Consider the following 24,762-nt stretch of genomic DNA (forward strand, 5'->3'; position numbering starts at 1 on the left):
ATGTTAAAGCACAGGGGTAGCACAACACTGTTCTAACCACTATGTAGATATCAGCATTATCAGTTGGACGAGAGCTCACAGCGGATCTCGTATTTATAATGGAATGAAAAAAGTTGTTACAGTAAAATACACACATCTACCAGTCACCAGGTTGAGTACTTTAAGAGGAAGATGCTGGATTATTAAGCAAAGTAGCAAGCGTATCACTTCTGTATCAAGTTCTGGGCACTCTGAACCCAGGTGTCACATATCCACCGAGCACTTTCATACATTGAAATGCGAAACCTAAGTCACGTGGCATTAGGAAAAGGGCGGGTTAGCTGTAATTTGACTTTTCTTTGTGAAAGAAAAGAAGGCGACTGATAAACTGCGTGGACAACATCAGCTTACACTGGAGCAAGCAGTGTGGCACTGGGCAACAAGATGAATTGTTAAACCGTTTCAAAAATACTCTCTCTGTACATGCAGGCTGAGGAGTTGCAGTTCATGAAAGTTCACAAAGTCAACATGCTTTAGACATACAGAACTATCTGAATGGTTCTTTGGATCCTGACCTGTGTGTCTAATCCTCCCTCCCGAACACAAGTACACAATTAAAGCGAAAGAAGAGGCAGTGGTTTGGTGGAAGAGTACTTGCTTTGAGTATGGATGGTCCCAAGTTCCTGGCCTGGTCTGAGGGCTTTGGGACCAGCCAATCAGAGTGCAGTCGTAAAGGACACATGACGCTGCCTTTTTATTGAATCAGACCATTGGTCCATCAAGCCCAGTCCTGCCGACTCAAACCAGCAGCAGATCTCCAGGGTTTCAGGCAGAGTCTTTCACATCCCCTACTGGAGACGTGGGGGTTGAACCAGGGACCTTCTGCTTGCAAAGCAGAAGTTCTTCCACTGAGCCACAGACTCCCCCCTAAAGGAAAGCCTGGCTCTTTGCACTGGATGATGTTTCAGTGAAAATAATAAAATTCCAAGCAGAAAATTCTTGAAATCAGTCCAACCACCACAGGCTTCACAGATTTCACGGCATTATATTACCAAAAAATGCACTAGATACCAGAAGTCTATTTTTACATTGAAGTTCATCCTCATGCCAAACAATTCCGTCCCTTTTCAGATTGTTAACGTGTCTCCAGTCCAAAACCCGAGACTTCGTCTTTGGTTCCAAACTTTTTTTTAAATCTCAGAAGCTAAAAGTTCTAGAGGTGTTTTTTCCCCCCAGATAACTATGTTGACAGGGTGGGCTGCCATTGTAAGCTGGGTACTCATTTTACCAACCTCAGAAAGATGGAAGAAGAAGAGTTGGATTTATATCCCCCCTTTCTCTCCTGTAAGGAGACTCAAGGGCAGGGGTCTTCAAACTATGGCCCTCCAGATGTTCATGGACTACAATTCCCATCAACCCCTGCCAGCATGGCCAAGTGGTAGGGCTCATGGGAATTGTAGTCTATGAACATCTGGAGGGCCATAGTTTGAAGACCCCTGCTCAAGGGGGTTTACAAACTCCTTTCCCGTCCCCCTCACAACAAACACCCTGTGAAGTAGGTGGGGCTGAGAGAGCTCCAAAGAACTGTGACTAGCCAAAGATCACCCAGCTGGCATGTGTTGGAGTGCACAAGCTAATCTGGTTCACCAGATAAACTTCCACAGCTCAAGTGGCAGAGCGAGGAATCAAACCCAGTTCTCCAGATTAGAGTGCACCTGCTCTTAACCACTACACCACACTGGAAGGCTGAGTCAACTTTGAGCCAGCTACCTGAAACAGACTCCTGTCACATTAAAATTCAGGTTGTGAGCAGAGCTTTGATTACAGTACTGCTGTTTACAGTAATGCAGTCAGAAGGCTCAGTTTTTTCTGAGAATTACCAGGGCTATAAACAATCCATGATTTTAAAACAAAACACAATTAATGATTTCACTGTTGTGAACAAATTCTCCAGCCTGTTATGCAAATCAGGCATATTTACATATTTTCACTTATTTGGTTTACCTGGTGCTGTTCATAGGTGCTATAAGCAAAGCTCTGAAATTCCTTCCAACCACTAGCAACTTCACTTCTAGTGTGTCCGCCAGCTTATCTCCACAGCCAAATGCCCAGAAACATTTTTAAAAATTAAATAAAAACAGACATTCTTAGGGTGGTAAACTGAATTTGCTACTGATGTTTAAATCATGGATACTTTTTGGAAGACAGACTTGATGAGACAGGAAAACCAAAGGAAATCGGTTGGAGCGAATCTCACAGGCTCAAATGCACTTTTTAGACCCAAGCTATCAGGGAAGTAAGACGCAAGCATGGAGTTCAGAGGTGCCTATAACAACCACTGACACTATCAACAAACATAAGAATGAGATTCTTTCCATCTCACAACTGAGAAGCCTTAAAATCTAACTGCTGATTTTGTCAAGAGAACACAAAAACTGATCTCTGAGAGAAAAAGCATCTTCCCACGCACACTTAAGTTGGGGATACATTCTTTACATTTTGAGAAGAATGGACATTGTCTCCTATAGACAGCGATTTCCAAAAGATACCCTTCCATTCATGGGAGGACAACATTGCATCAAACCTTTTTACACAACCCACAAAGCCAACGAGCTTCAAATTGCTGGCTATAAACTCCAGTTGCCTGCCTGAGGAGTACAATATTTTTCCACAAAGATAGAGAGAAGGCCGAATCCACGTAAACTAGGTGGACTGCATTATCCAGTCTGCGCCACTAATAAAAAAATAGCTTTCACCCATAAAAATTTGCCCAAATATTCTACAAATTTCTCTGGGTATCTAAAGTTAATTTACGCATCTTCAACTAAATTATTCAAAATATTTCAATTCAGAAAAAGACTGGCCTAATTCAAACAACTGAAATTTGCAGCCATGCAAATCAAACTCGCAGAATAATTACATAATTTCAACCACACAGCAGTGCATGCATCACAACGGGATTTTTCCAGGATGGAACATTAAAAGGATGAAGAAAAAAATTAACTTTCACTGGGATAAGATTCTGGCAAAAGGAAAGGATTCAGCATCAACTTTGTATTACTTGTTTTTGCTCCACAAACAGAAATGTACGTGGACCTCTACAGTCTCCTTCTAAAGGGGAAAAGAAAAGAAAATGCAGCATGTGGTATTATTAGACTTAGTTCATACCAAGCTGTGGTCACAAACCGAGCAACCATTGTGCTTTATGGGCAATCCAAAGCTTATTTAATTGCTATCCCTCTAATCCCCGAACCATAAACTTGACATGGTTGTCTATTACAAGTATACAATCAAAGGTAAGAAAGAAAGAGTGACTGTCAAATCTTGCGAAGGGAAACAGACTTGGCGTTTCATGATATTGCTATTGCTCCATTGGACCCCCCCCCCCCGCCCCCAGGCAACACACACACTGTAAAAACATCTGTGTATTGGAAATCCTTACTTTCGAAAGAACAATCCAGAACCAGTGTTGTTTCTAACATTTCTATTGGATGATGGAAACCAAGTCTCTCCATGGATTCTTTAACTCAAGAAAGAAAGGTGCACCAAACAGTTGGTTGCGTTAAAATATCATCACCGTTCCTCATGATTATGGACAAAAACCTTCATTCACACAGGTCAGTTTTTAAAGCCTGCATGCTGGCTGCTTCGAACTGTCAAGTCTTCTTCCCTCTCTTTGTACACACAGCTGCTCTCTGCCACCACCTGCTTCTCCTTCATTTCCTATAAAAGTGGGGGGAAATGGTAAAAGGTCTGCAGACTTCTAATAATTTTTTTTCCTTTGGGATTCCTGCCCTGCATGCAGGGTTTTTTTTTCATCCATCCAGGCGCTGAATCTCTGGGCGATGATCTACTTCTCTCGATTCTGTCCGCGCCCGCATGTAATCACTGGTCTGCCTTGTGTTTTGCTGCCGGCTGTTATTTCTCCAGTTTTTTACTGCTAAAAATGAATTCACAGCATAGACTGCAGTTGCCAGGAAACCAAATATCTACAAGGAAAAAAAAATGAGACTGGGTCACCTTTAACCAAGAAATAATTTGGCACTTTTATAACCCCCACCCAACGTAATGCAGTGACTGTCCTGCTGCCTTTAATTCAGTTAACCTTGTAGCTCCAACTGTAACGGTAGTTGCCCGCAGTGCATTCACATTTCAGGGCACTTGAAGGTCCTTTGTGGACAAGCCACAAATAATATACCCATTCCTGCTGCAGATTGGGCATGGCAGTGCTTGCCTCTACGGAGTATCTGGCCTTCTGTCCACAGGTGTGGCTACAGGCTTCACAAATTCACTATGTGCTTAGAAATTCACTATATGCTTAGTGATTCAGTTCTCCTGGCTTCCCTAGATTCAGGAATAAGAGAATCTATATCAGTGGTGGCGAACCTTTGGCACTCCAGATGTTATGGACTGCAATTCCCATCAGCCCCTGCCAGCATGGCCCATTGGCCATGCTGGAAGGGGCTGATGGGAATTGTAGTCCATAACATCTGGAGTGCCAAAGGTTCGCCACCACGGCTCTATATAAAACAAGAAGCTTTGACACTAATTATATCAGAGGAAAACTTTATTCACTTAGATTGTGGTAAGTGAACTAAAGCCATACTTAACTCAAGAACGACAAAACTTTCCCCAGACTTCTATTAGCCAGAGTGGCTCCATTATTACCTAGTTTCCTTCTCACATGTTACTTCTTGTGTGCTAATAAGTCACCTGTAAATATGCCTCCAAAAATCTAGGGGAAAAGTCAGTAATCATTCTGTGATTATAGATGATGTTCAAACAGCATACCTATATTTAAACAGAAATACCGATGGTGCAGCAAAAGTCTCCAATTCATAATGAGTGCATTTGCATTTTTCTCCCCAGTTGGGACTCAAAGGATATCATTTTCTTCTTCTGTTTTCTCAGAACAGCCCTATGAGGGAGGCCAGGCTGAGAGTTTAGGACGAGCCCAAGGTTACCATGTGGGCTTCCATGATAGAACCCTGGTCTCCCTGACACTCTACACTGGCTTACAATTGGCCACTTGAAACAAAAGGCCTCGTTTTTATATTGTCCCTATTCTTTCTAGTGACTATGAGCAATTGCGGTGTGATGGTGAGCACGTTGGGTCTGGAAGAACTAAATTAGAACCCCCACTCATATATGAAAGTCCCTGGGTAACCCTGGGCCAGTAATTCATTGTCAGCTTCACCTATATCACAGCTGCTGAAAGGGTAAAATGAGGAGGACCATGGATGCCATTCTGAGCTCAATGAAGGAAGGGTAGGCTTTTTTTAAAAAGGCACTGAACCTTTCAGGGTTTTCCCCCCTGATTTTTCCAGACCCCTTCCGCACATGCAGAATAATGCACATTCAATCCACTTTCACAATTGTTTGCAACTGGATTCTGCTTTTCTGCACAGTAAAATCCAGTTTCAAAGTGCACTGAAAGTGGATTGAAAGTGAATTATTCTGCATGTGCGGAAGGGGCTTCAGATTCACTACCACCTTTCTTTCTTTTTTTTAATGTAACCAGTATAAAGGTCAGAACTACTTGAAGCCAAAACATAAGTGACATCCAGCAGAAATAACATTGAGAACCATTTTTTAAAATGGCTGCCATTCAACCAAAGCGCATTTTCCCCATTCTTCATCACATCAGAATTTCCCCACCACAACATAGCTCAAAACTGGAAGTGGGCAGGGGTATATCAAAATGGAAATTGTCACAAAACTCTTGCAAACTATCGCAGCAAAGTTCACCAGTGTTGCATAATGTGCAGTACACTTTTGCATGGACACATTCATTCCTTATCTTTCCTGCAAAAGAATGAAAAGAAATTCAAATATAGTCTTACCACAGCCGCAATTTCTGCTCCTTTTCTGTGGTTTAGAGCAGCAAGTACTACAGATGCAATGAAAAAGAAGAAAGTGCAGAGTCCAGTATTGACCAAATCCTATTAAAGTAGAAAAAGAGAAATTACTGCATAGTGACTGACTGCATGAAACAAAACAGGATTTTCCCAGTTTAGACATATTTGTTAATGTAGAAGCAACTACACAAAAGCTACATAGAAAGCATGCTATACTCTGTCTTAGACAAAGATATTTGTTTGGTCAGTTGAGGTGCAACGGTTGAGAAAAGTGTACGCTTCTGCATTTGAATATTGTCCAGAATGGATATGAGGATTATCATTCATTTTTGCACACTGCCTATGTCAAAACCAGTATTTTGTGCATTAATGAACATGGTACTTTGATACAAGAGCATTTACAGTTCGTTAAATGACTATCATCAAACTTTCAAACAGATTTGGGGGGGGGGGGTGAGGGGAGAACAGGGCTAGGTAGGCACTAGGACCCAGGCAGAGCATTTTACAACAAAGGAGGACTGGTATGTTCATTTCTGTGGAGGAATATACAATCTACTAACATCTTTTTGTGAGACAGAGTGTAGCAGGCAATGGCAGCATTACTGTTCTGAGCCTGGGGTGGCATTGGCAGGAGAGAAAAAAAAACAGCTCCTAGTTAAAAGAGAAAAGCTACTCTATAACTTTAAAAGAAAAAAAAAACACTGAAAACCATGCTTCTTCCATTCCAAGTGATGAACCTTAGTACAACGAGTCTACTCAACCAAAACCACTGTTCTTTCTTCCAGCCACAAAAATGTTATGTGAACCAACTGTATAGTGAATATATAGATTTTTTTTTTGGTCTGCTGGCTCTGTAGGAGCCAGAAAGTTACTCATATGCTTACCACATGTATCTATTGCATTATATAATATAGGACATCTGTTCTATATAGACTGCCTGTATTTGCATAAATAAGATGATCTCTGTATTTGTGCACATTAACACACAATATCCCCACACTGCAGGATCAACTTCAAATGGGTGGGCTTTTTTCTCCTCAAATAGCAAAAAACAAAAAACCCCAAAACGTTCCTACAGTTCAGTTTCACAGACTTTCCCGTTGCCTAGTGATGGAGTTGACAGGCTTCCAACCTTTCAGCATTCCAAGCTATGTCATTAACATATTGCTATGGGCATAATTACCATTCTGACTATTCTGGGAGGTTACGGATGTAAAGGAAGCTTGTCCTGTACTTTATTGGTTTGCCAATAAGCAGATTATGGAGAACCAACACAGAACAGTCAACATCATAATGAACGTGAAGAGCCAATACAGACGTTAAGAGATAGAAAGATAACCATTTTACCAGTTTTCTCTCTCTCCTTTTGTTGTTGTTGTCTTTTTCCACCATCGTCTTGCCTCTAAGCTTCACCACTATGCCTGGTACTCAGGTTTGGGGCACTGGCTGTGCTTTTGTGGAAGCCTGTCCGGGGAGATTTTAAAGACTGTCTTTGGCCGTCCTGCCTTTACTTCCACCCTCATTTCTCTAATGCTAGAGTCGTGTCTGGGTTCTTGGGACTCATCAGCATAGAGCAGTGGGGGCGAACCTATGGCACGGGTGCCAGAGGTGGCACTCAGAGCCCTTTTGGTGGGCACACACAAACAGAGTGCCCCCCCCCCCCCACACACACACATCTAGGCTGGCCTGGGCCGCTGGGCTCGATTATTAGCATTAAACCTAAGACCAAGTTTTGGGGAAGCAGTATAGGTAACCCTGTTAAGGGGGGATATAAATCCAAACTACTACTACTACTCCTTCTTCTTCCTCTTCTTCTTCTTCAGCGCTGTTAGACCCCACTGATTTTCATGCGAAGAACTAAAGCGCAATCCTTTACCTGGGAGTAAGCTCAGTTGCTGGCAATGGGGCTTGCTTCTGAGTAAACCCTCCTAGGGTCGTGATTCACCCGTTGGAAGAGATGCACGGTTGCTTCAAAGCAAAGCCACTGACTATCACCAATCTTACTCCCGAGTAACACACGCCTCGGAGCCAACCATTTTTTCTAAACGAAAACCTCAGTGTTCAGGTTAAATTGCCGTATTGGCACTTTGCAATAAATAAGTGGGTTTTGGGTCGCAGTTTGGGCACTCGGTCTCAAAAAGGTTCGCCATCACTGGCATAGAGCATTCTAACTTAGCAGGCTTCCCTATTAAGAAAGCAGCCAACTAGGAGCCAAAATTACAACCAATGAGGGAGGAGTGTATTCACAGGGTGAGTTTTTCTAGCTGGACGTGGCCTGCATGAGAGCTCAAGTTCATAGAAAGCTGACTATGTTGTATGGAATTTTTTTCCCTTTGCCCAGAGTGCCAATAGTTCCTCTTGATACAATATTCTAGGACCTAGAAGTAGACAGCACACAGTATTGTGACTGCCAGCTCTGGCTTGGGAAATACCTGGAGATTTTGGGGGTGGAGACTAAGGAGGGGAGGGATCTCAGCAGGGTGCAATGCCATTGGGTCCATGCTCCAAAGCAGCCATTTTCTCCAGGAGATCAGTTGTAATAGCAGGAGATCACTACCTGGAGGCTGGCAAGGGAAAAGGGAGGAGATAGCACAGCCCTAGCCAAGATGCAATCAGCAGTTCTCTGCAGCCTTAGAGAATGGAGCATGGCTGGCAGAGCCCCAACCAGGCTGCAATCAAGGAGGGGGGCCAGGACAGCTGAAAAGCCAGTCCCAGGCAGGCAAGACATGACAGACAGCTCGCCAGCCACTATGAGGCTGGAGCAGGGAGGTCCCAGGAGGGAGCGATAAAAGGGAGGCAGGGAAGGAGGGAGGAGGTTGGTGTGGTGCAGGGGCTCAAGCTTGCAGAAGTTCTGTTAACCACCTGGCAAAAGGAAAGAGCCAAAGTCGTGCCTTGTCTGATCCAAAAGGATAGCCAAGCTCATACAAGGCCAAGGTGGCTTACCCTGCAGGGATGGCCAGCACAGAAGGCTCTCACATTTTGGTTCAGACCCAGGGGAAGTTATTCATCATCTATTTGCCTCCTCCATTAGAAAAAAACCTACCTTTAACTAGTAAAACCTGTAACATCAGCAACAGACTTTGTAAGCAAATTTACCTGAGAACACTGCTAGTAAAGATGGGCATCTAATCTGATAGAACTTTTCATGTAGGGTATCAACAAATGCACTATTACTTTATCACCCAAGTAACTGTAGTTTAATGTCATTATTTTAATTATATTTGGAACTGCCAAGTATACTGGCAATATCTGGTTGCGTCTGGCAGTTTGTGTTCTAATTATTTGTGTATTGTGATAGTTAATTGGCTAAGAAACAAACCTGAACTTGAACACCGCCAACAAGTCCCACAAAAAATCCAAAACATTATGTGGCTCCATTATGCTAGTTATGAACAACGTGCAGTCTGGGAAGCCATATTTTTCAGCCACTTGGCATGAGTGCCATACTTCTATCCAATGTGGCACCAATACAAGTGCACTCACCAGATCATGCTGTGCCTCATTCCACCTAGTGACTTCTGCACATGTTGTAAAATGCAATGCTTTTGTGTCACTTAAGACTATCATACTAAATTAGTAGGAATGATACCCGGAGAGCAGATCTCTGCCACATCTGCAGTACACTCTGGGCAAACAGATTCAGCTGAGCAGCAGCCACCAATGCAGTGATTAAAAGATGCGATGGACCAACATATGGATTTTAGCAATGTGGAGTGCCTGGGATGGTGACATAAACTGATGGAAATACCATTGTTCTCATAAAGCTCAGAGACACACAAACAATATGGGTACTCTGCTCAGCAATCCTACAGAATCATGAAGCAACTTCTTTTATAAACAGAATAAGGAATCATATATGGGAAATATATGACGGCTAAAATGCATACTGGCTATAGTGTCAAAGACCTGACTTGAGGACAGTTTGAGTCAATTTGACCAGCAAGAAAGCAAGAAAGATATTAAAAAAATATTGTTATCATCAGTATTCTTGAACTCTTCTGTGCTCCTGGATAAGCGAGTCGCAAGACTGGCAGGGAGTGCTTTTACAATTGGTATTTCTGCTGCAGTCATTCTTGAAGAAAGGTGGCCTGGTCACAGTCACATATTGTCTTGGTAACATCCAGATTGGACTACTGAAAATACATTCAGCCTTTGAAGACAGCCAAAGGTAGAGTCATAAATACCAACAGAACTCACTTCAGTGAACACACGAGAACCCATTTTGTGCCATTAGCTTCTAGCATGTTTCTAGGATCAATACTAAGTGCTGTTTTTTACCTTTAAAGCCCTAAATAGGTCGTGCTCAAAGCAGGGCCACTTTACTCAATACATAACAGGGGCAGTTGCCAGCAGTCATCCCTGCTGGGGTCTACCACCAGGCCAACAGAGATACCTCTTCCATGAGCAGCACTGACTTCCCCGATTACCTGCCCTTTCCCCTCCTCTCACAAGAATTGGAGGGAGGGGCAACACTGTAACCAGTCACAGGGAAGAAGTAGACAAGGGCTGTCAATTACACATGTGCCAGTCAGTGGGACACGGGGGATGAATTTGCCACACACACCTCCTTGTGGGGGAGAGGCAGCCTTGCATCTCGACAGAGCTGAGGAACTGAGAGCTCAGGTTGAGATATGGAGCAGCTGCTAGAAGAGCCAAGACAATGAGTATAATCCTTTAGAACTTTACAGGTACCATGCCTCCCCATTGTGGGCATGCTGGCAAATGACTCATCAAAGACACAGCATGGCAAGCTCTGCACCTGCTGTGACCACACTGCACTCAGCAGGTCTCATGAAGACTATGCCAAGTAAAGAATTCTGATGTACACCTGTCCATTTTGAGCAGGAAGTCCTACTTGGGTTGCACACAGCTTAAGCGGGGCAACATTCATGTCAAAGGGCAACCACATACAGGAAGCTCTTCAAATCCCCAACCACTGCCCTGATTCTTCCCACTACTAGTTAACAATGTGGTAGTTTAGGGGGCTCCTCCAACATTTACATCCTATGGGAAATAGAGCAACGCTTCTTACAAAATTCTTTAAAGCCAATGAAGAAGAACAAAAATACCCTGTAAAAAAGATCAACTAATTTGAAAAAGATGAGCTATTCTGAGTTAAGCCTCAGTGAAGACTTCACTTTGATATTTTTAGACACAGTAAAACCACATCACATGGAGGAAAGAATTTCATCTGAATCAGAGCGGCTTCAAGCCAGCAATTTCTTACAGAAAACAGTTCACAGGATAGAACAGTTCACAGGGCTATCAAGGAGGAGAATCAAAGCCTGGTCTAAACTGTGATCATCCATCATCCCGTTCATAAGTAATTTAATGAAAAACTGTTATCACTGTAAGCTTCTTGCCCTGCATCATCTTGTCTGGGCATTCAAATGTTTATTTATTTATTTATTTATTATATTTGTATACCGCCCTCCCCGAAGGTTGTATTAGCCAGCCCGATCAAAAGGAAAGGGGTGTCTAAATTATGACAGAAAGGAATTCTTTTAAGGGCAATCTTTGGCTTTGCAAATTAAGGAGCAATGATGCCGCCCAGAACACAATAGGAAATAATGATTTATGCCATGTGCTATTGTGGTGCAAGTCACCAGCCTGCACCAAGGGTGTTCCTGAGCCAAAAGCCCCTGACAACGGTCAGCTCCACCCCTGGGAACACTAGCCTGCCCCCAGCATCCACCTTGAGGCTGGTGCAGTTCTGCAGGTTTTTCCATGTTGGATGCCACAGAGCTGAGCACTCACCCACCTCCATGTTTGTCCTCCCTGCTGGTGGGATGGGCAAATGTGCTGGCGTGACCCCATGCTGGTTTCAGGAGCGGCTCTCCCCACTCTGGATGGGCTGCCCGTGCCTTAAATCGGGTTCAGCAAGAAAGCTGGTTGGGAACTGGTTTTATATCCTAACTTCATCAGTACCCATTAACATTCTAGGTACTGCAGTTTGTGACGGACTGTCTTCGAAAGGCAGCCCCACGTGCAGCGAGTCATTTTAGTCACACCTCAATATCGCCACACCGTCTCTTTAAAAAGACCAAAAAGCAAGGGAGAAGTGAACTGCAGCAATTCTGAGTATAGCAGCAAGAATTCACTCCTCGACTCAATTCAAAATGTGCCCGTGTCATAGTCTGCTTGCAGGCAGGCCTCCCTGCCAGCTCCTCCCTGCTCCACTGTTTCATTTCCCTTTGCCCCTCCTTAAAGCATTTGCTGAACTCCTGCCAAAGTAGGAAATTCTACACATCTCATGATGGGTGGGAGGACATGAGGAGAAAGAAGATGGAAAGGCAACAGGTATTACTTCAAGTCAGTTGGCTAAAACAATGCATTACAGAGGGCTGCCAAGGTGAAATGTACTGGTTTAATTAATCCTGTTTGCCTGTCGAGTATTGTAATGTTTTGCTTAAAATGGTTTTATTGAGGGAGTTTGTCTTAATGACACTGTTTTTGTTAAAAGCTCTGAAAATCGTCTTGATTGCTACTATGCTAAGAATGTAGGATATATAAATATCTCAAATTAAATAAACAAAGATGTAAGATGTAAGCCCTGAGACAACAGCGAGTGTAACTTCGGGTCTGGATTGCTCTAGCCATGGACAGAAAGAGATGAATCAGGCAAGTTACAGGCAGGCCATAGCTGCCCAGAGAATCTTTAGGCTCTGGAAGCCACAATGTTCCTTCTGAAGAGAAACTTGGGAATGAGCTAGGAAAGACAGCCTTCTCCAAATACCCCAAGCTGGAACCACTGCCAAGAGCCAGCTCAGTCCTCTCTCGTCTAAACCACCTAATGCCAGAGCCTCCACATTCTTCTCAAAGACCTGCCCGTCACGCCAAAGCCACATGAAATTCCACAGATAAAGAGAGGAAAGGAAAACAGCAGCTTGGAAAGGCCACCCATAAGAACACAGTACGTCTTAAAAATTCAGTTGCTGGGACAACCTTTGTAACCGTACCTCTCATCATGTGTGTGTGAGAGAAATGTCATGTGGCTTTTTGCCATCTAACACACAGATTTAGCAACCAAGCTTGTATTTAACTTTGAAAATATAAGGCAGCTGGTCGTGTCAGCGCACGATTGGTTAAGTGGACATCCGTTCAAGGATCTTCCTGGGGAGGCTCCCTTTTCGGCGTTGTAGTACAAGAGGGACAGAACCCTTCCCAAAGTTACGTCCAGCCCCTCTTCTCTTCCCTCCCTCCCATGAGGAATTCACTCATTCCCCCCAAGCTGCTCTCTCACCTTCCTGATGAAAACACAGATTTTAAGTGATCCTGATGAAAACAAAGATTTAAGAGATCTCAAGAAACAGATCCTTCCCACCCAACAGCCTCTTGTTTCCTCTGCTCAGTGATGGAATTCCCAACTTGCCAGTGTCTTCAAAGCTCAAATATTTATCCGTCCCAGTGCCAATATCCCCGTCTATTCTGTTCTCATTTCAGCTGCTCTCCCAAAGCACTCTGTATGTTCATCAACTTTCAGGAAACAGGACAAACTCTTACTCCTCAGTGCATGTTTCCAATGCTATTCTCATTTTTAAAATATGCCTCACGCACAGGAGAAATTAATTCACGTGAATGCGATCCATTACCTTAGAAACTCTAGTGCGAGTCTGAAATTGCTACATGAGAGATAGTGGAAGCTGACAGCAAGTGTGGTATAGTGGTTAAGAGCAGGTGGATTTGAATCTGGAGAACTGGGTTAGATTCCCCATTCCTTCACCTGAGTGGCAGAGGCTTATCTGGTGAACCAGATGTATTTTCACACTCCTACATTCCTGAGAGGAAGGGAAAAGAGCTTGTCAGACACCCTGAGTCTCCTTTCAGGAGAGTGGGATATACATCCAAACTCCTCTTCTTTCCCACTGCCTCATTATGTAGGAGGCAAAGCAGCCAAAGTCAGAAAGAGTAAGCTCAGAACACCTTCCTGACAGGCAGACGGTACAAGGCACAGGTTAATCTAAACCTGTTCTAATCAATTGTTGCTCCCAAAGGATTTTTTTAAACGCTTATGACCTACAAGATGGTCATAAAGACTATTCCTGAAAGCAGAGAGCTCTGTCCCTCATCAGTGACTAGCCAGAGCCTGCCTCCAGACATCGGGAGGAGAGCTGCCAAGAACACACAGGCCTCTGAGCCTCTTAGCATAGTAATTCACCACTGGTCAAGCAGCATATTAGGCCCCCTGGCTCTGTACCAGTTTTTACATCATGAATGTGCAACTTTGTGCTTAATTTCCCTGATGATGGTTATATAGTAGCCCTGTTTTGGGCAACTCTCCTTTTCCATATAAACCTCCCTTCTTCCCTCCCTCCCTATTTTTGCCTTCAGTTTCCAACATTAACTTTGCTGTTTATCATTTCCTCATGCAGGCTTGCTACAAAGCATTTCCTGTTTTAGATCCAAGCAGCTAACTTAACATTTAAAGGCAGATCTCAAATCCCTGAACACCTGACATTTCCAGACAAAATAGGAACAAACAGAAATGGGCTTTGCTGATTTGAAATGGGTAAAACACTCTTTCTCAGTTTCTATTCCACATACAAGTTGAAGGAGTCTAAACATGCACACACGAGAATCTATTTAACGATTAGAGGTAATCCTGACACCTACAGTAAGAAAAGTAAACCTTCGACAACCCCAGAACAAAATATGTCTGTGCACTGGTGTTAGCAACTATAGCATTTATATAATACAATCCACTTGTAATTCAGCACATGGCTGAAGTTATTTTTTAGGCATCACGGAGGTCAAATGCCAACACTTTCCATTACAATATTGGGGTTGGGGGGTTGGGGGAAAGAGAAGCTGACCTTGCAGTTCATGGAATATCATTTAAAAACTCAAAATAGACATAATGGTTTTCTTATACACTTGGCAATTATGGGTCTTGTGTTTATATTAAATGGAAGCCAAGAGGCAAGTCAGTTTAACCAAAACCAGTATATAATGGCACAGCATCTCTAGCTTTCTGCTTGGAACTGTCCTTTCTGTTCTAGTGTACAAAAGTGGTCACAAGTGTAGAAGTATGGGAGGCAGGAAAAGGACTAAATGCAACGGCTGCAACAAAGGAATTGGTTAAATTGACTTGCCTCTTGCATTTTATTGATCAGTGCTAAAAGGATACCTTCATGCATTTCAACAATTCCTTCTAACCGAGTACAAAACCCTCTCATCCCATACACCTTTGTTACCCTACTGTTCTGGGCTTCAAAATCACTGCTTGCTGGGTCACATTCTGAATTCTCTCAGACAGAAAAGGTAAATAATACAAGTGACATCATGGCAGAGCAGCACAGTTCTTTCTCTCCATAAACATGTCAAACTGCCTTATTCTGACTCAGGCCCTTGGTCCATCAAGGAAACTACTGTCAAGTCAGACTGATAGCTGCTCTCCAGAGTCTCAAGCTGAAGCCAGCTATCTAACCATTTTAGCTGGAGATTCCTGTGATTGAACCTGGGATCTTCTGCATGACAGGAAGATGTTCTGCCACTGAACCATAGCCCCTCCCTCCATTCCAGTGTGGTGTAGCAGTTAACAGCATGTGTGCTCTGATCTGGAGAACCAGGTTCGATTCTCCGCTCTGCCACTTGAGCTGTGGAGGCTTATCTGTGAACTAAATTAGCTTGTGCACTCCAACACATGCCAGCTGGGTAACCCTGGGCTAGTCACAGTTCTTTGGAGCTCTCTCAGCCCCACCCACCTCACAGGTTGTTTGTTGTGAGGAGGGAAGGGAAAGGAGTTAGTAAGTCCCTGAGTCTCCTTACAGGAGAGAAAGGGGGGATATAAATTCAACTCTTCATCTTCTGTATCACACTTGTTGCACCACAAGCCAGGGCAAGATTCCGAAGTCTCTCCCTTCCAAACCAACAGTTCCTTTTAACCTCTCCCCCTCAAAACCATCTCTGGACAATACTTTCCTGGACGGAAGAGGCTCATCTTTTGTATGCTACCTGGTATCAGTTAGCCCTCTCCAATCACCTTGCTAGCTATTTCTCTGTGAGCCTCTGTGCTCTCCCTTTCATCCTTGCCTTGCTTATACAAGAGCCTCCTGGACAGGAAAGAACAATGCCACTTCTGTATTGTGTCTTGGCACTAAGACAGCCCCCACCACTGGTAAGCATTAAAACACTGGGGAAGGGTTAAGAGCTGTGTATTTTCCACCCAAACCCTGCAGGCCTTCCCTCTGAGCTAAAGTGTGTTTCCTTAAGTTCTAGTTGAATCGCTTGTCGGCAAAAGCTTAGCAGCTACAAGTTTCCCAATGTCCTGTTCCTGATTTAAAACAGGGTCTACTCAAACACAAAGTGGGGGATAAACTATAAGTGCCATAAGAGCATTCAATATCTAGAGTATACTTAATTCAAGTCTAAGCTCATCTGAAATCTATGTGCAGATGTTTCTCACATTCCTTGATGCTACTTGCATACATCCTTGCAGAGCTTGGATGCATTTTTTATGCATCAGAAAAGGAGAACGGGAACTTCCACTATCATCTCCCCTTTCTACCAATTCTTATAGCAAAACTGTAAATCTTATTTATTTATTTATTTATTTTTTTAAACTTTTATACCGCCCCATCCCCTGGGGGCTCTGGGCGGTGTACAACATAAAACATAATAAATAAGTTGTTAAAATCTTTAAAACAGCGGTTACACAATACTAATAATAATAATAATGGGAAGGCGTCCGACCAACCCCATTTTTCGTTAAAATTCTCCCAGAAGAATGTCTTTTTCCACTTTTGCTCCTTGACACAAAACGTTCAGCTTTCCCTCCAACATACCACATGGCAGGGTATTCCTGACTGTACCTTCTATATGGTACATTTCAGAAGACTATTTCAAACAGCACACAGTTTAGGATGAAAACTGGAGAGCCATTCCCCAAAAGGGTATTGAATGCCCTTTCTTTATGCTGCTGCTTTCAGAACTGTATGAATATCTACCACATACAGTAAGCAAAGAGAAGGCGCAGAGTCCATGGCAAAGGCAAGCAGAGATGAAGGATCGCTGCCACAAAATGGTTGTCCTATTGTACAACTGGACTGAAGCAATTTTCAATATTTTAGCATTTTTAAAACGTGCACAAGACCACATACTAGTCTTTGAAAGTGGACACTGTGGAAAGAAAGGTATACACTAGTGGCTTTCCTGCAGCTTAGAGATTTAGTAATGACCATTTCTCTTGTGCCCATCCTTAGGATGGGTAAAGGCCCCCAGAAATGATGCAGAAACTCTTGGAAACTACAAATCCTAAGGGTACAATTCCTAGGTATCTTCAGCAGTCTCCTATGCACCAGGAGCTGCAGAAGCCTGAGGAAACTATAGTTCCCAGCAATCCTGCATTGCCATACTATTGCCATACTGTGGCCCCTCAATGCTCACAAATGCATTTCCAAGAAACCAGTTGTGGCAAGGGGTGGTGGTAGGAAAGAGTCACAATGGAGTTGGGAAGGAATCTAGGACTTATGAAGTTCCCTAGCTGAGGAAGGGGTCATCCCTAGGCCTTGTTGCATCCCCAGTTATATCACTGGGGCTAGATAAGATGTAATGATGATTTGGATGAGCAACTAAACTGGGATCTGATCTGATCTGAATCAAAACCAGATTTAGACACCCCACCCCAAACTAAGCCAAGGGAGCTCTGCTCAAACTCGCAAGAGAGGCTTAAAATTAACCCGAAACAGCAAAATCAGTTGCTTAACACTGTGTTGTCACTCTTCCTTACTAACCCTTCTCCTGTGGCGTAGTGGTTAAGAGCAGGTGCATTCTAATCTGGAGGAACCGGGTTTGATTCCCTGCTCTGCCGCCTGAGCTGTGGAGGCTTATCTGGGGAATTCAGATTAGCCTGTACACTCACACACACACCAGCTGGGTGACCTTGGGCTCGTCACAGCTTTTCGGAGCTCTCTCAGCCCCGCCCACCTCACAGGGTGTTTGTTGTGAGGGGGGAAGGGCAAGGAGATTATAAGCCCCTTTGAGTCTCCTACAGTCTCATGGCCTGCTGATTTACAGAGCTGCTCCCTTGATTCATACTCAATTTGAAAAACCGTTAGTTGATGCTGAACAGTTAGGAGGCGGCAGACTGCATTTTCCTCAATAGTGAACAATAACGACTTACACTGAAGGAAAAGTCAGCCAGGCGGTATATGTGTGGGGTGGAGGGTGGGAAATAGCTTCTAGACACAATTGCCCATTAACAACTGAGATCCGCTGTTCCCCTCTCAGAGGAGTTGAGGAGTTAATGGTCGAACGCCATCTGTTTTTAATTGATTATGAATTTAGAACGCTGCATTTTAACTGATGAATTTTAATATTTTATTTTGTTTATCCGTTTGTTTATATTATGTTGTAAACCGCCCTGAGCCCCTTGGGGGAGGGCGGTATAAAAGTGGAACGAATAAATAAATAAATAAAATAAATAAATAAATCCAAACTCTTCTTTTTCTTCTCCTGTGCAGGATACAAACATGTAGAAATGTAAGAATTCCCTTCCACATATTCTTCTGCTCAGCTTTTGAGTTTCAGTCGAGGGGCAGGACCAGTCAGAGACCTCCCACTTGGCCAACCTGTGGGTCATTCTGCTTCTATGCCCAGACCATCCAGTTCTAAAACACTGCACTGTTCTCAGAATGGTGCCTATTGATGGCCTGCTGATTTACAGAGCTGCTCCCTTGATTCATACTCAATTTGAAAAACCGTTAGTTGATGCTGAACAGTTAGGAAGCGGCAGACTGCATTTTCCTCAATAGTGAACAATAACGACTTACACTGAAGGAAAAGTCAGCCAGGCGGTATATGTGTGGGGTGGAGGGTGGGAAATAGCTTCTAGACACAATTTCAGCTTTATATACTTTAACATCCAATATTTCATAAAGCTTATTGCACCGGTGGGCTTCCTGCTGTGGTGCATGTACGCCACACAGTACAAATAGCATTTATTAAGGGTCTCAAATTTCTGCATGAGGCAGGCAGAGCTTAACGTCTAAACTTCAAATGTTTATTCAGCTATTTTTATAAAGTAAAGGCTGGGATGAGAACTTACTGTAATTTTCCAGTTGATCTGGGGTATTCTTGTGTGGAGATTTAGACTGAACATAAGCAACAGAACTCCCGTAACTACAGATGCACTACAGCTGACGAATTCAAAGAAATAAAGGCCTTCGCATGGGGAGCATTCCATGATGGTCTCTATGCAAATGAAGGACATCAATGCCAAAACCTGAAAGGAAAGATAAATGAGAAGAAAATAAAAACAGAATTGCAAAGATTTGAAAGTGGCCAGAAATAATCCTGAAATGTTCCTGGGCGATTCGATATGCAAGTATTCAAGAATATATATAGCAACTTCAATTTACAATACAGTACATAAGTGATAAAAAAATAAATTAACACCAGTTGTTTGCAAGTCTTGTGAACCAAAGCACATCAGGGCGGGGGGAGGACAGACCCCCAATATTGAATGTGTAAAATCAGTGTTATTAGTCCTTATTTCTACATCTGAAGTCTGAACAACAAATTTTATATCTCCACTTTGTGATTTTTTTAGTACTTGAAATCAATGAACGTGACCTAGCAGTGCTATGAGTGATTCTGCTTCCGTCCAGTATCACCTTAATGACCAACAGCTTGCAAGGGTTAAACCTCCTTTCATCAGGTTATCTTGCAAAAAGAGATTTCACTTTTGTAGAAAAGCCATTGGTTACAGAAGCCTGCCTCACCTAGCTGATTAGAGATGCAAGATTCCACATCATTTTGCACACTAGAAAACAAATATAAACTAATTCTAAGAGGCACAACCAACACTATAGATGGTTACATTTTTCTCTCTCCAAGGTGCTAAGATGAGAAACCACTCTCTCTCTCTCTCTCTCTCTCTCGCTCTCTCTCTCCTCTCTCTCTCTCTAACTCGCATTTGGTGTTAAGCCAAGTTAAAAATGTATTGAACCCCAACGATGAAAACAGCAGACAGTTGCCATTGGCAACACCACCAGTTATTTACTGGTATTCCTGGCAGGAAAATCTGTCAGACACTAATTAATATAGATGTCAATCATTTTCTTCCTCCAAATTAGCACCAAATCATCTCTCTCAGTAGCTGTTTCAAAAGCATGAAAGGCCTCTGTATATCAATAGTAGCTCCAGCTGTCCAAAATTCACCTGGTAGGTTCTTCTTGCACAAGTCAATTTTTTCACTGTCAAGAAGCAGCCAACTTATGGCAACCTCTTAGGGTTTTCAAGGCAAGAGACATTTGGAGGAGATTTGCCATGTCCTGCCCCTGCATAGCGACCACAGTGTTCCGTGGTAGTCTCCCATCCAAATTCTAACCAGGTTTGATCCTGCTTCATTTCGAAGATCTGACGAGATCAAGCCTGGGCTATCCAGTTCAAGGCCATAAGCCATAAACTAAATACAAAACTATCCCAGCTTAATAGTTGTCACAAAATTCAATTCTCCTCAAAGTAGGATCAAGAATGAAGCCACACCTTCAATCTTAAGACAAGGAAGAGTCTGTAGAAGCTTTTTGTTCCAAACGGAGGCCTTGGGTGAAGGTCCAGAGCAAAATACACAAAACTGGAGAGTGAATCCTCACTGCCCAGGATAATGAACCCAGAGGCATACTGGGGGAAAATGACGTCTGGAGCAACATCTGCTTCGAGGCAGGGGCCAGCCTGCAGGAAGACGGGGGGGGGGGGGTGTTGGTGGCAGGTGCCGCGGCGAACAACTCACACCCCAGCACAAGGGAGCTGCTGGCCAGCACCCAGCGCCCCCATGGCATGCGCCCAGGGACATGGGTTACCCCATGTTCCCATTAGCAGTATGCCACTGCACCAGCCCCTCTAAACTAAACAGTTGAGAGACTGAGGGATGAAGTCTCCCTCTACAATCATTATAGGTCAAACTGAATCAACAGTATTTTGTGCAACTGCAGAAAGTCCTGAAGCATTTTTGAATGGATCTAGACCTCTTTAAAAAGCACAAACGCCATCAGCCTCAATGGATTGTAGCTGTACCAGATTAAGTTTGGCAAGCAGTCTGAATTAACTGCTACTGTCAGCATTTCAGAAAAATGAACAGAATGTGTTTCAAGACGTATTAAACCTCAACAGAAGGTTTTATAGCAAGACAACTGCTACCACATTTTTTTTTCTTATCAAAGATAAATTTTGCTGTGTTTTAGTTTTTGATCAATCAGGGAACATAATAACTACAAAATGGTTCCGTAAGAAATGTTTTTTTAAAAAAAAAACAGTTTTCCTGTTTATCTGAAAAGGCCCACAAAAAGACGCATTGTGTGGTTCGATCATATAATTACACATGATTTTGGAAAAACCACAGAATACTCAACATTTTTCCTCTTTAAAAATGCCCACAATATTTTAGTAAGACTGTCACACTACCAGGATTTATTTCCTGATGGCTTAAACTACCAGACAGCATAAACAATGCTCATGGACTGTGCAGAGATGGAAAAAATTGCCTTTATACCTTGCCTGTATACATAGAGAGGGAGAAGGGGAAGAGAGGGAGAGAAAGAAAGAGAGAGAGATTTTTAAAAACCTCTTTCTTGCATTCAGTTAGTGTTTTTTCTTGGCCATCTTAGAGTCTGAACCTCAGTAGGTCTCATTCCTTCTAAAGCGGATGTATTTCCCACATCTGAAACAGCTGGCATGAATCTGAATATTTTCAATAATATGTCTACAGTGCAGCCCTGCTTTTCTAAGAAGAAACTATGTTTTTGTCAAAGCAAAAGGAGGATTAATTTCCCATCTGGTCTTGTATCTCTAAGACTGGATTTACACATTCACTTTAGGCACCAAAGATGCTTTTCAAGGGAACCTTCGGAGCTCCTGTCACATACTCACGAGGCCAAGAAAAGGAGTTAAATGAGGTTAATACCTGTAAAACCATTAGAAGTGCTACCCTGCTGCCAAAAAGCATCTGCATGTGTGATGGAGAACTCCCCGTTACAACAAAACCATTGATCCAAATATTCCCTTTTACTTCCTGCAAAGGACTTGATCCAAATATTCCCTTTTACTTCCTGCAAAGGAAAACTTTTTTAAAATCCAAGAATGACTTCTAACTTAGCAGAAGAAAGTCACTGGGTCCAACCTATGGACTTTAGCAACAGATACAGAATGGAAATCACACATTCTGGCTGTGTCCTTGGGCATGACTCCACCCATGTTTTGTGATGCAATCACATCCCACCCCAACATGGATTCCAGTGGATCACAATGTGATCCCACAACCAGACTAGGAAGGCTAGTTCTGTGTCCTCAGAAATATATCCAACGTAATTACTGTAGTTCACAGCAAAAATTTATTGAGTGATCAAAATGACTGGAGACAACACATCATACTGAACCTGAAAAAAACTCTTATGATACAACATAAGAGGGAATATTCATTAAGCCAGAAATAAAATCCTGCTTGAAGATGGATGAAAACATCAGGTCCTACATTAAGGTTAGGTGAGACAGAAAAAGAAAGAGACTGGTCTGTCAGACATAACCATAGAAGTGGGCAGATTTCCAGAGACAACATTTAAAATTGTACCAGCCAACACACTAGGCATTTGAAGCAAGACAAGTCAAATGAAAGCCAGATATAATAGCTAAGAGCCAATGAGTTACTTCAGGCTGACAGAGCCTGTGTACACCCAGCAAATTATATGACCTTCGAAAGCTGGCCTCCATGCTGTATCCCTGGATCTTAACCTGCAAGTCAGTGCAAGGACATCTACAGCTATTCTAATAGCCCAAGGATTACAGAAAAATCTTCTTATAACAAAGCAACCTCAAACAAAAAAATCCTAATTTCAGTGTAAGTAACCCAACCAAATGTACAAATAACCTCCAAAAAATGTTAACAGCAACATTTCAATAGGCACAGAACTTATAAAAATGCCAGATTCCAGCAAAGGTTTAGGTTTAGAAAATGCCAGATTCCAGCAAGATTTATGTTTTTGCAGCAGTTCAAACAGCCTAGCCTGATCTCATTCAGAAGGATAAGTAGGGCCAGCCATGGTAAATATTTGTATGGGAGACCTACCAAGGAAGACTGGGGTTGCTATGCAGAGGCAGGCAATGGCAAACCACCACTATTAACTCTTGCCTCGAAAGCCCCCTGAGGTGGAACTACGTGGTGTCACCATGAGTCGGTTGCAACTCAAAAAAACAGGTTACCTTTAGTAGCTCAAAAGAGCACACAAAAAAGGCAGTGGCAAGTAGAAAACAACAGTCACAGCAACCAGGAAAAGGAGACAGGTTGGGGAGAAAGCTGCAATGAGAAGGCAGGTAAACCAGGGCCAAAGGTTAGAATGGGTCGGAAGCAAGCCAAAGCAGGCAGTATTGCAAGTCCTCCCAGAAGCCCTGATTTCAAACTTTTAAAAGACATCTAACTTCAAAAGTGCCATGCCCGGCTTGAGAAAAACAAGATACTGGTTTATTTAAAAATGTATACCCTGCCTCTTAATTATGAAAGCCTCAACCCTTTAAAATACATAAAGAAAAATAAGATTAAAAAGAGCTGGCATCAGAAGTACAGTATTGCAAAAAAGAAAAACAAGAAACTCCCAGCAGCAGTAAAACCCGCTAAAATGGTTGTCATTAAAAGCTGTCATGAACAGGAGAAGTTTGGCCGGGTGGTTTAAAGATAGCAACACCAGCACCAGGCAAATTACTCAAGGACTGGAATTCCAAAATCAGAGCACCCCTTCAGAAAACACCCTCTCTCTAATAGCCACCCATCTGCCCAGAGCAAGGGAAATGCACTCAAAGAAGAGTTGGGGGTGGGGACAGATCTTAATTCTAAGGAAGATTTCTAATGGCAGAGGACAGTCCTGAGAAACCTGATCTTCAACTATTTATGGTCTGACAGGTCCAAAACAGCAGCTTGAATTGTGCTTAGAAACAGGATTTCTTGTTTTGTTCCTTCTCATCCTTTAAAGATCTGAGCAACATTCCATTTTAAGGCTGCCAAACTTGTACATTTGCTAAGGGCAGCTGCAACATACATTACATGAACATGTCAGCTTCATACAGCTATTAACTGTTACCCGCTGGTTATGATGAATTTTAATTTCGCTCCATAGCACAAAGCTGGTTAACCTCATGGCTTTGTTTTCAACGACATTGAAATTAGCAAATCTTTTTCTTTTTGAAAGCAAAAGCATTTACATGATCGAGAAGTCTAACAGACTAGATATCTATTTATAAAGTATATCCTTTAAAAATATATTTTTAAACTCATTAGCTATTTGATAGTGCTATTTATGCTCATTTTACATGCTTTCCCCCACAACTGGAGTTAGGGCAGAGGCGTAGCTCCAGGGGGACGATGCGCCAGGTGTGCGCCCCTGTGGAGGCGTGGCAGGATGGGGGTATTCTGGGGTTGGATGGGGGTGGAGGACTCACCCGTGCACCGGGCACTTTTCCCCCTTGCTACACCTCTGAGTTAGGGGTATAAGTGTGCAAAGAGAAGAATGTCTTATGCATTTGACTGTAATGTTTGCATGTGCCAGCACAGCATCTGTTTGACCTACATGTTTTTCTACTACCGTTTTTAATTGTTAAAATAAATTTTGTTTTTTATTCTAGAACTTGTTCCTGGCACCAGATATACTGAGGATTGCCCGTGACTACATATAAAATATGACCCGATGAGGGGAGAAGAAGGTACTTTAGTAAGTTGCAAACTACTTTATCTGAAGCAACTCCTGCAGTGGATGTGTATTATTGTAACGTAAGTCATGCTGGAAGGAAACAGAATTAGTGAGAAAGATTATCCGGAAGCAGAACTGATGCCATGCCTCCAGCACTTACCAAAGAACAAACTACTAGCTGTAGGAATCCAGTTTTCTTTCTTTCAGCCAGCTGCAACAATGAAAGGCAGTTCAGACAGAACATAGCAATCACA

At 42.8% G+C, this 24,762-nt stretch overlaps 1 protein-coding gene across 2 annotated transcripts in view; it reads right to left on the reverse strand.

Annotated features, from left to right (window-relative positions):
* Positions 1–1,675: 1,675 nt before the first annotated feature.
* CMTM4 (CKLF like MARVEL transmembrane domain containing 4) overlaps positions 1,676–24,762 on the reverse strand; it is a 35,859-nt gene continuing 12,772 nt past the window's right edge. For both annotated transcript variants that reach the window (XM_048515197.1, XM_048515196.1), the window contains exons 2-4: positions 18,883–19,059; positions 5,823–5,921; positions 1,676–3,968 (exon numbers count right to left, since the gene is read on the reverse strand). In XM_048515197.1, the coding sequence (XP_048371154.1) occupies positions 3,795–3,968; positions 5,823–5,921; positions 18,883–19,059 (450 nt within the window). In that variant the 3' untranslated portion in view covers positions 1,676–3,794. The remainder of the gene's footprint in view (positions 3,969–5,822; positions 5,922–18,882; positions 19,060–24,762) is intronic.

Source organism: Sphaerodactylus townsendi, linkage group LG14 (assembly GCF_021028975.2).
Source record: "Sphaerodactylus townsendi isolate TG3544 linkage group LG14, MPM_Stown_v2.3, whole genome shotgun sequence".
Lineage (NCBI taxonomy): Eukaryota > Metazoa > Chordata > Lepidosauria > Squamata > Sphaerodactylidae > Sphaerodactylus > Sphaerodactylus townsendi.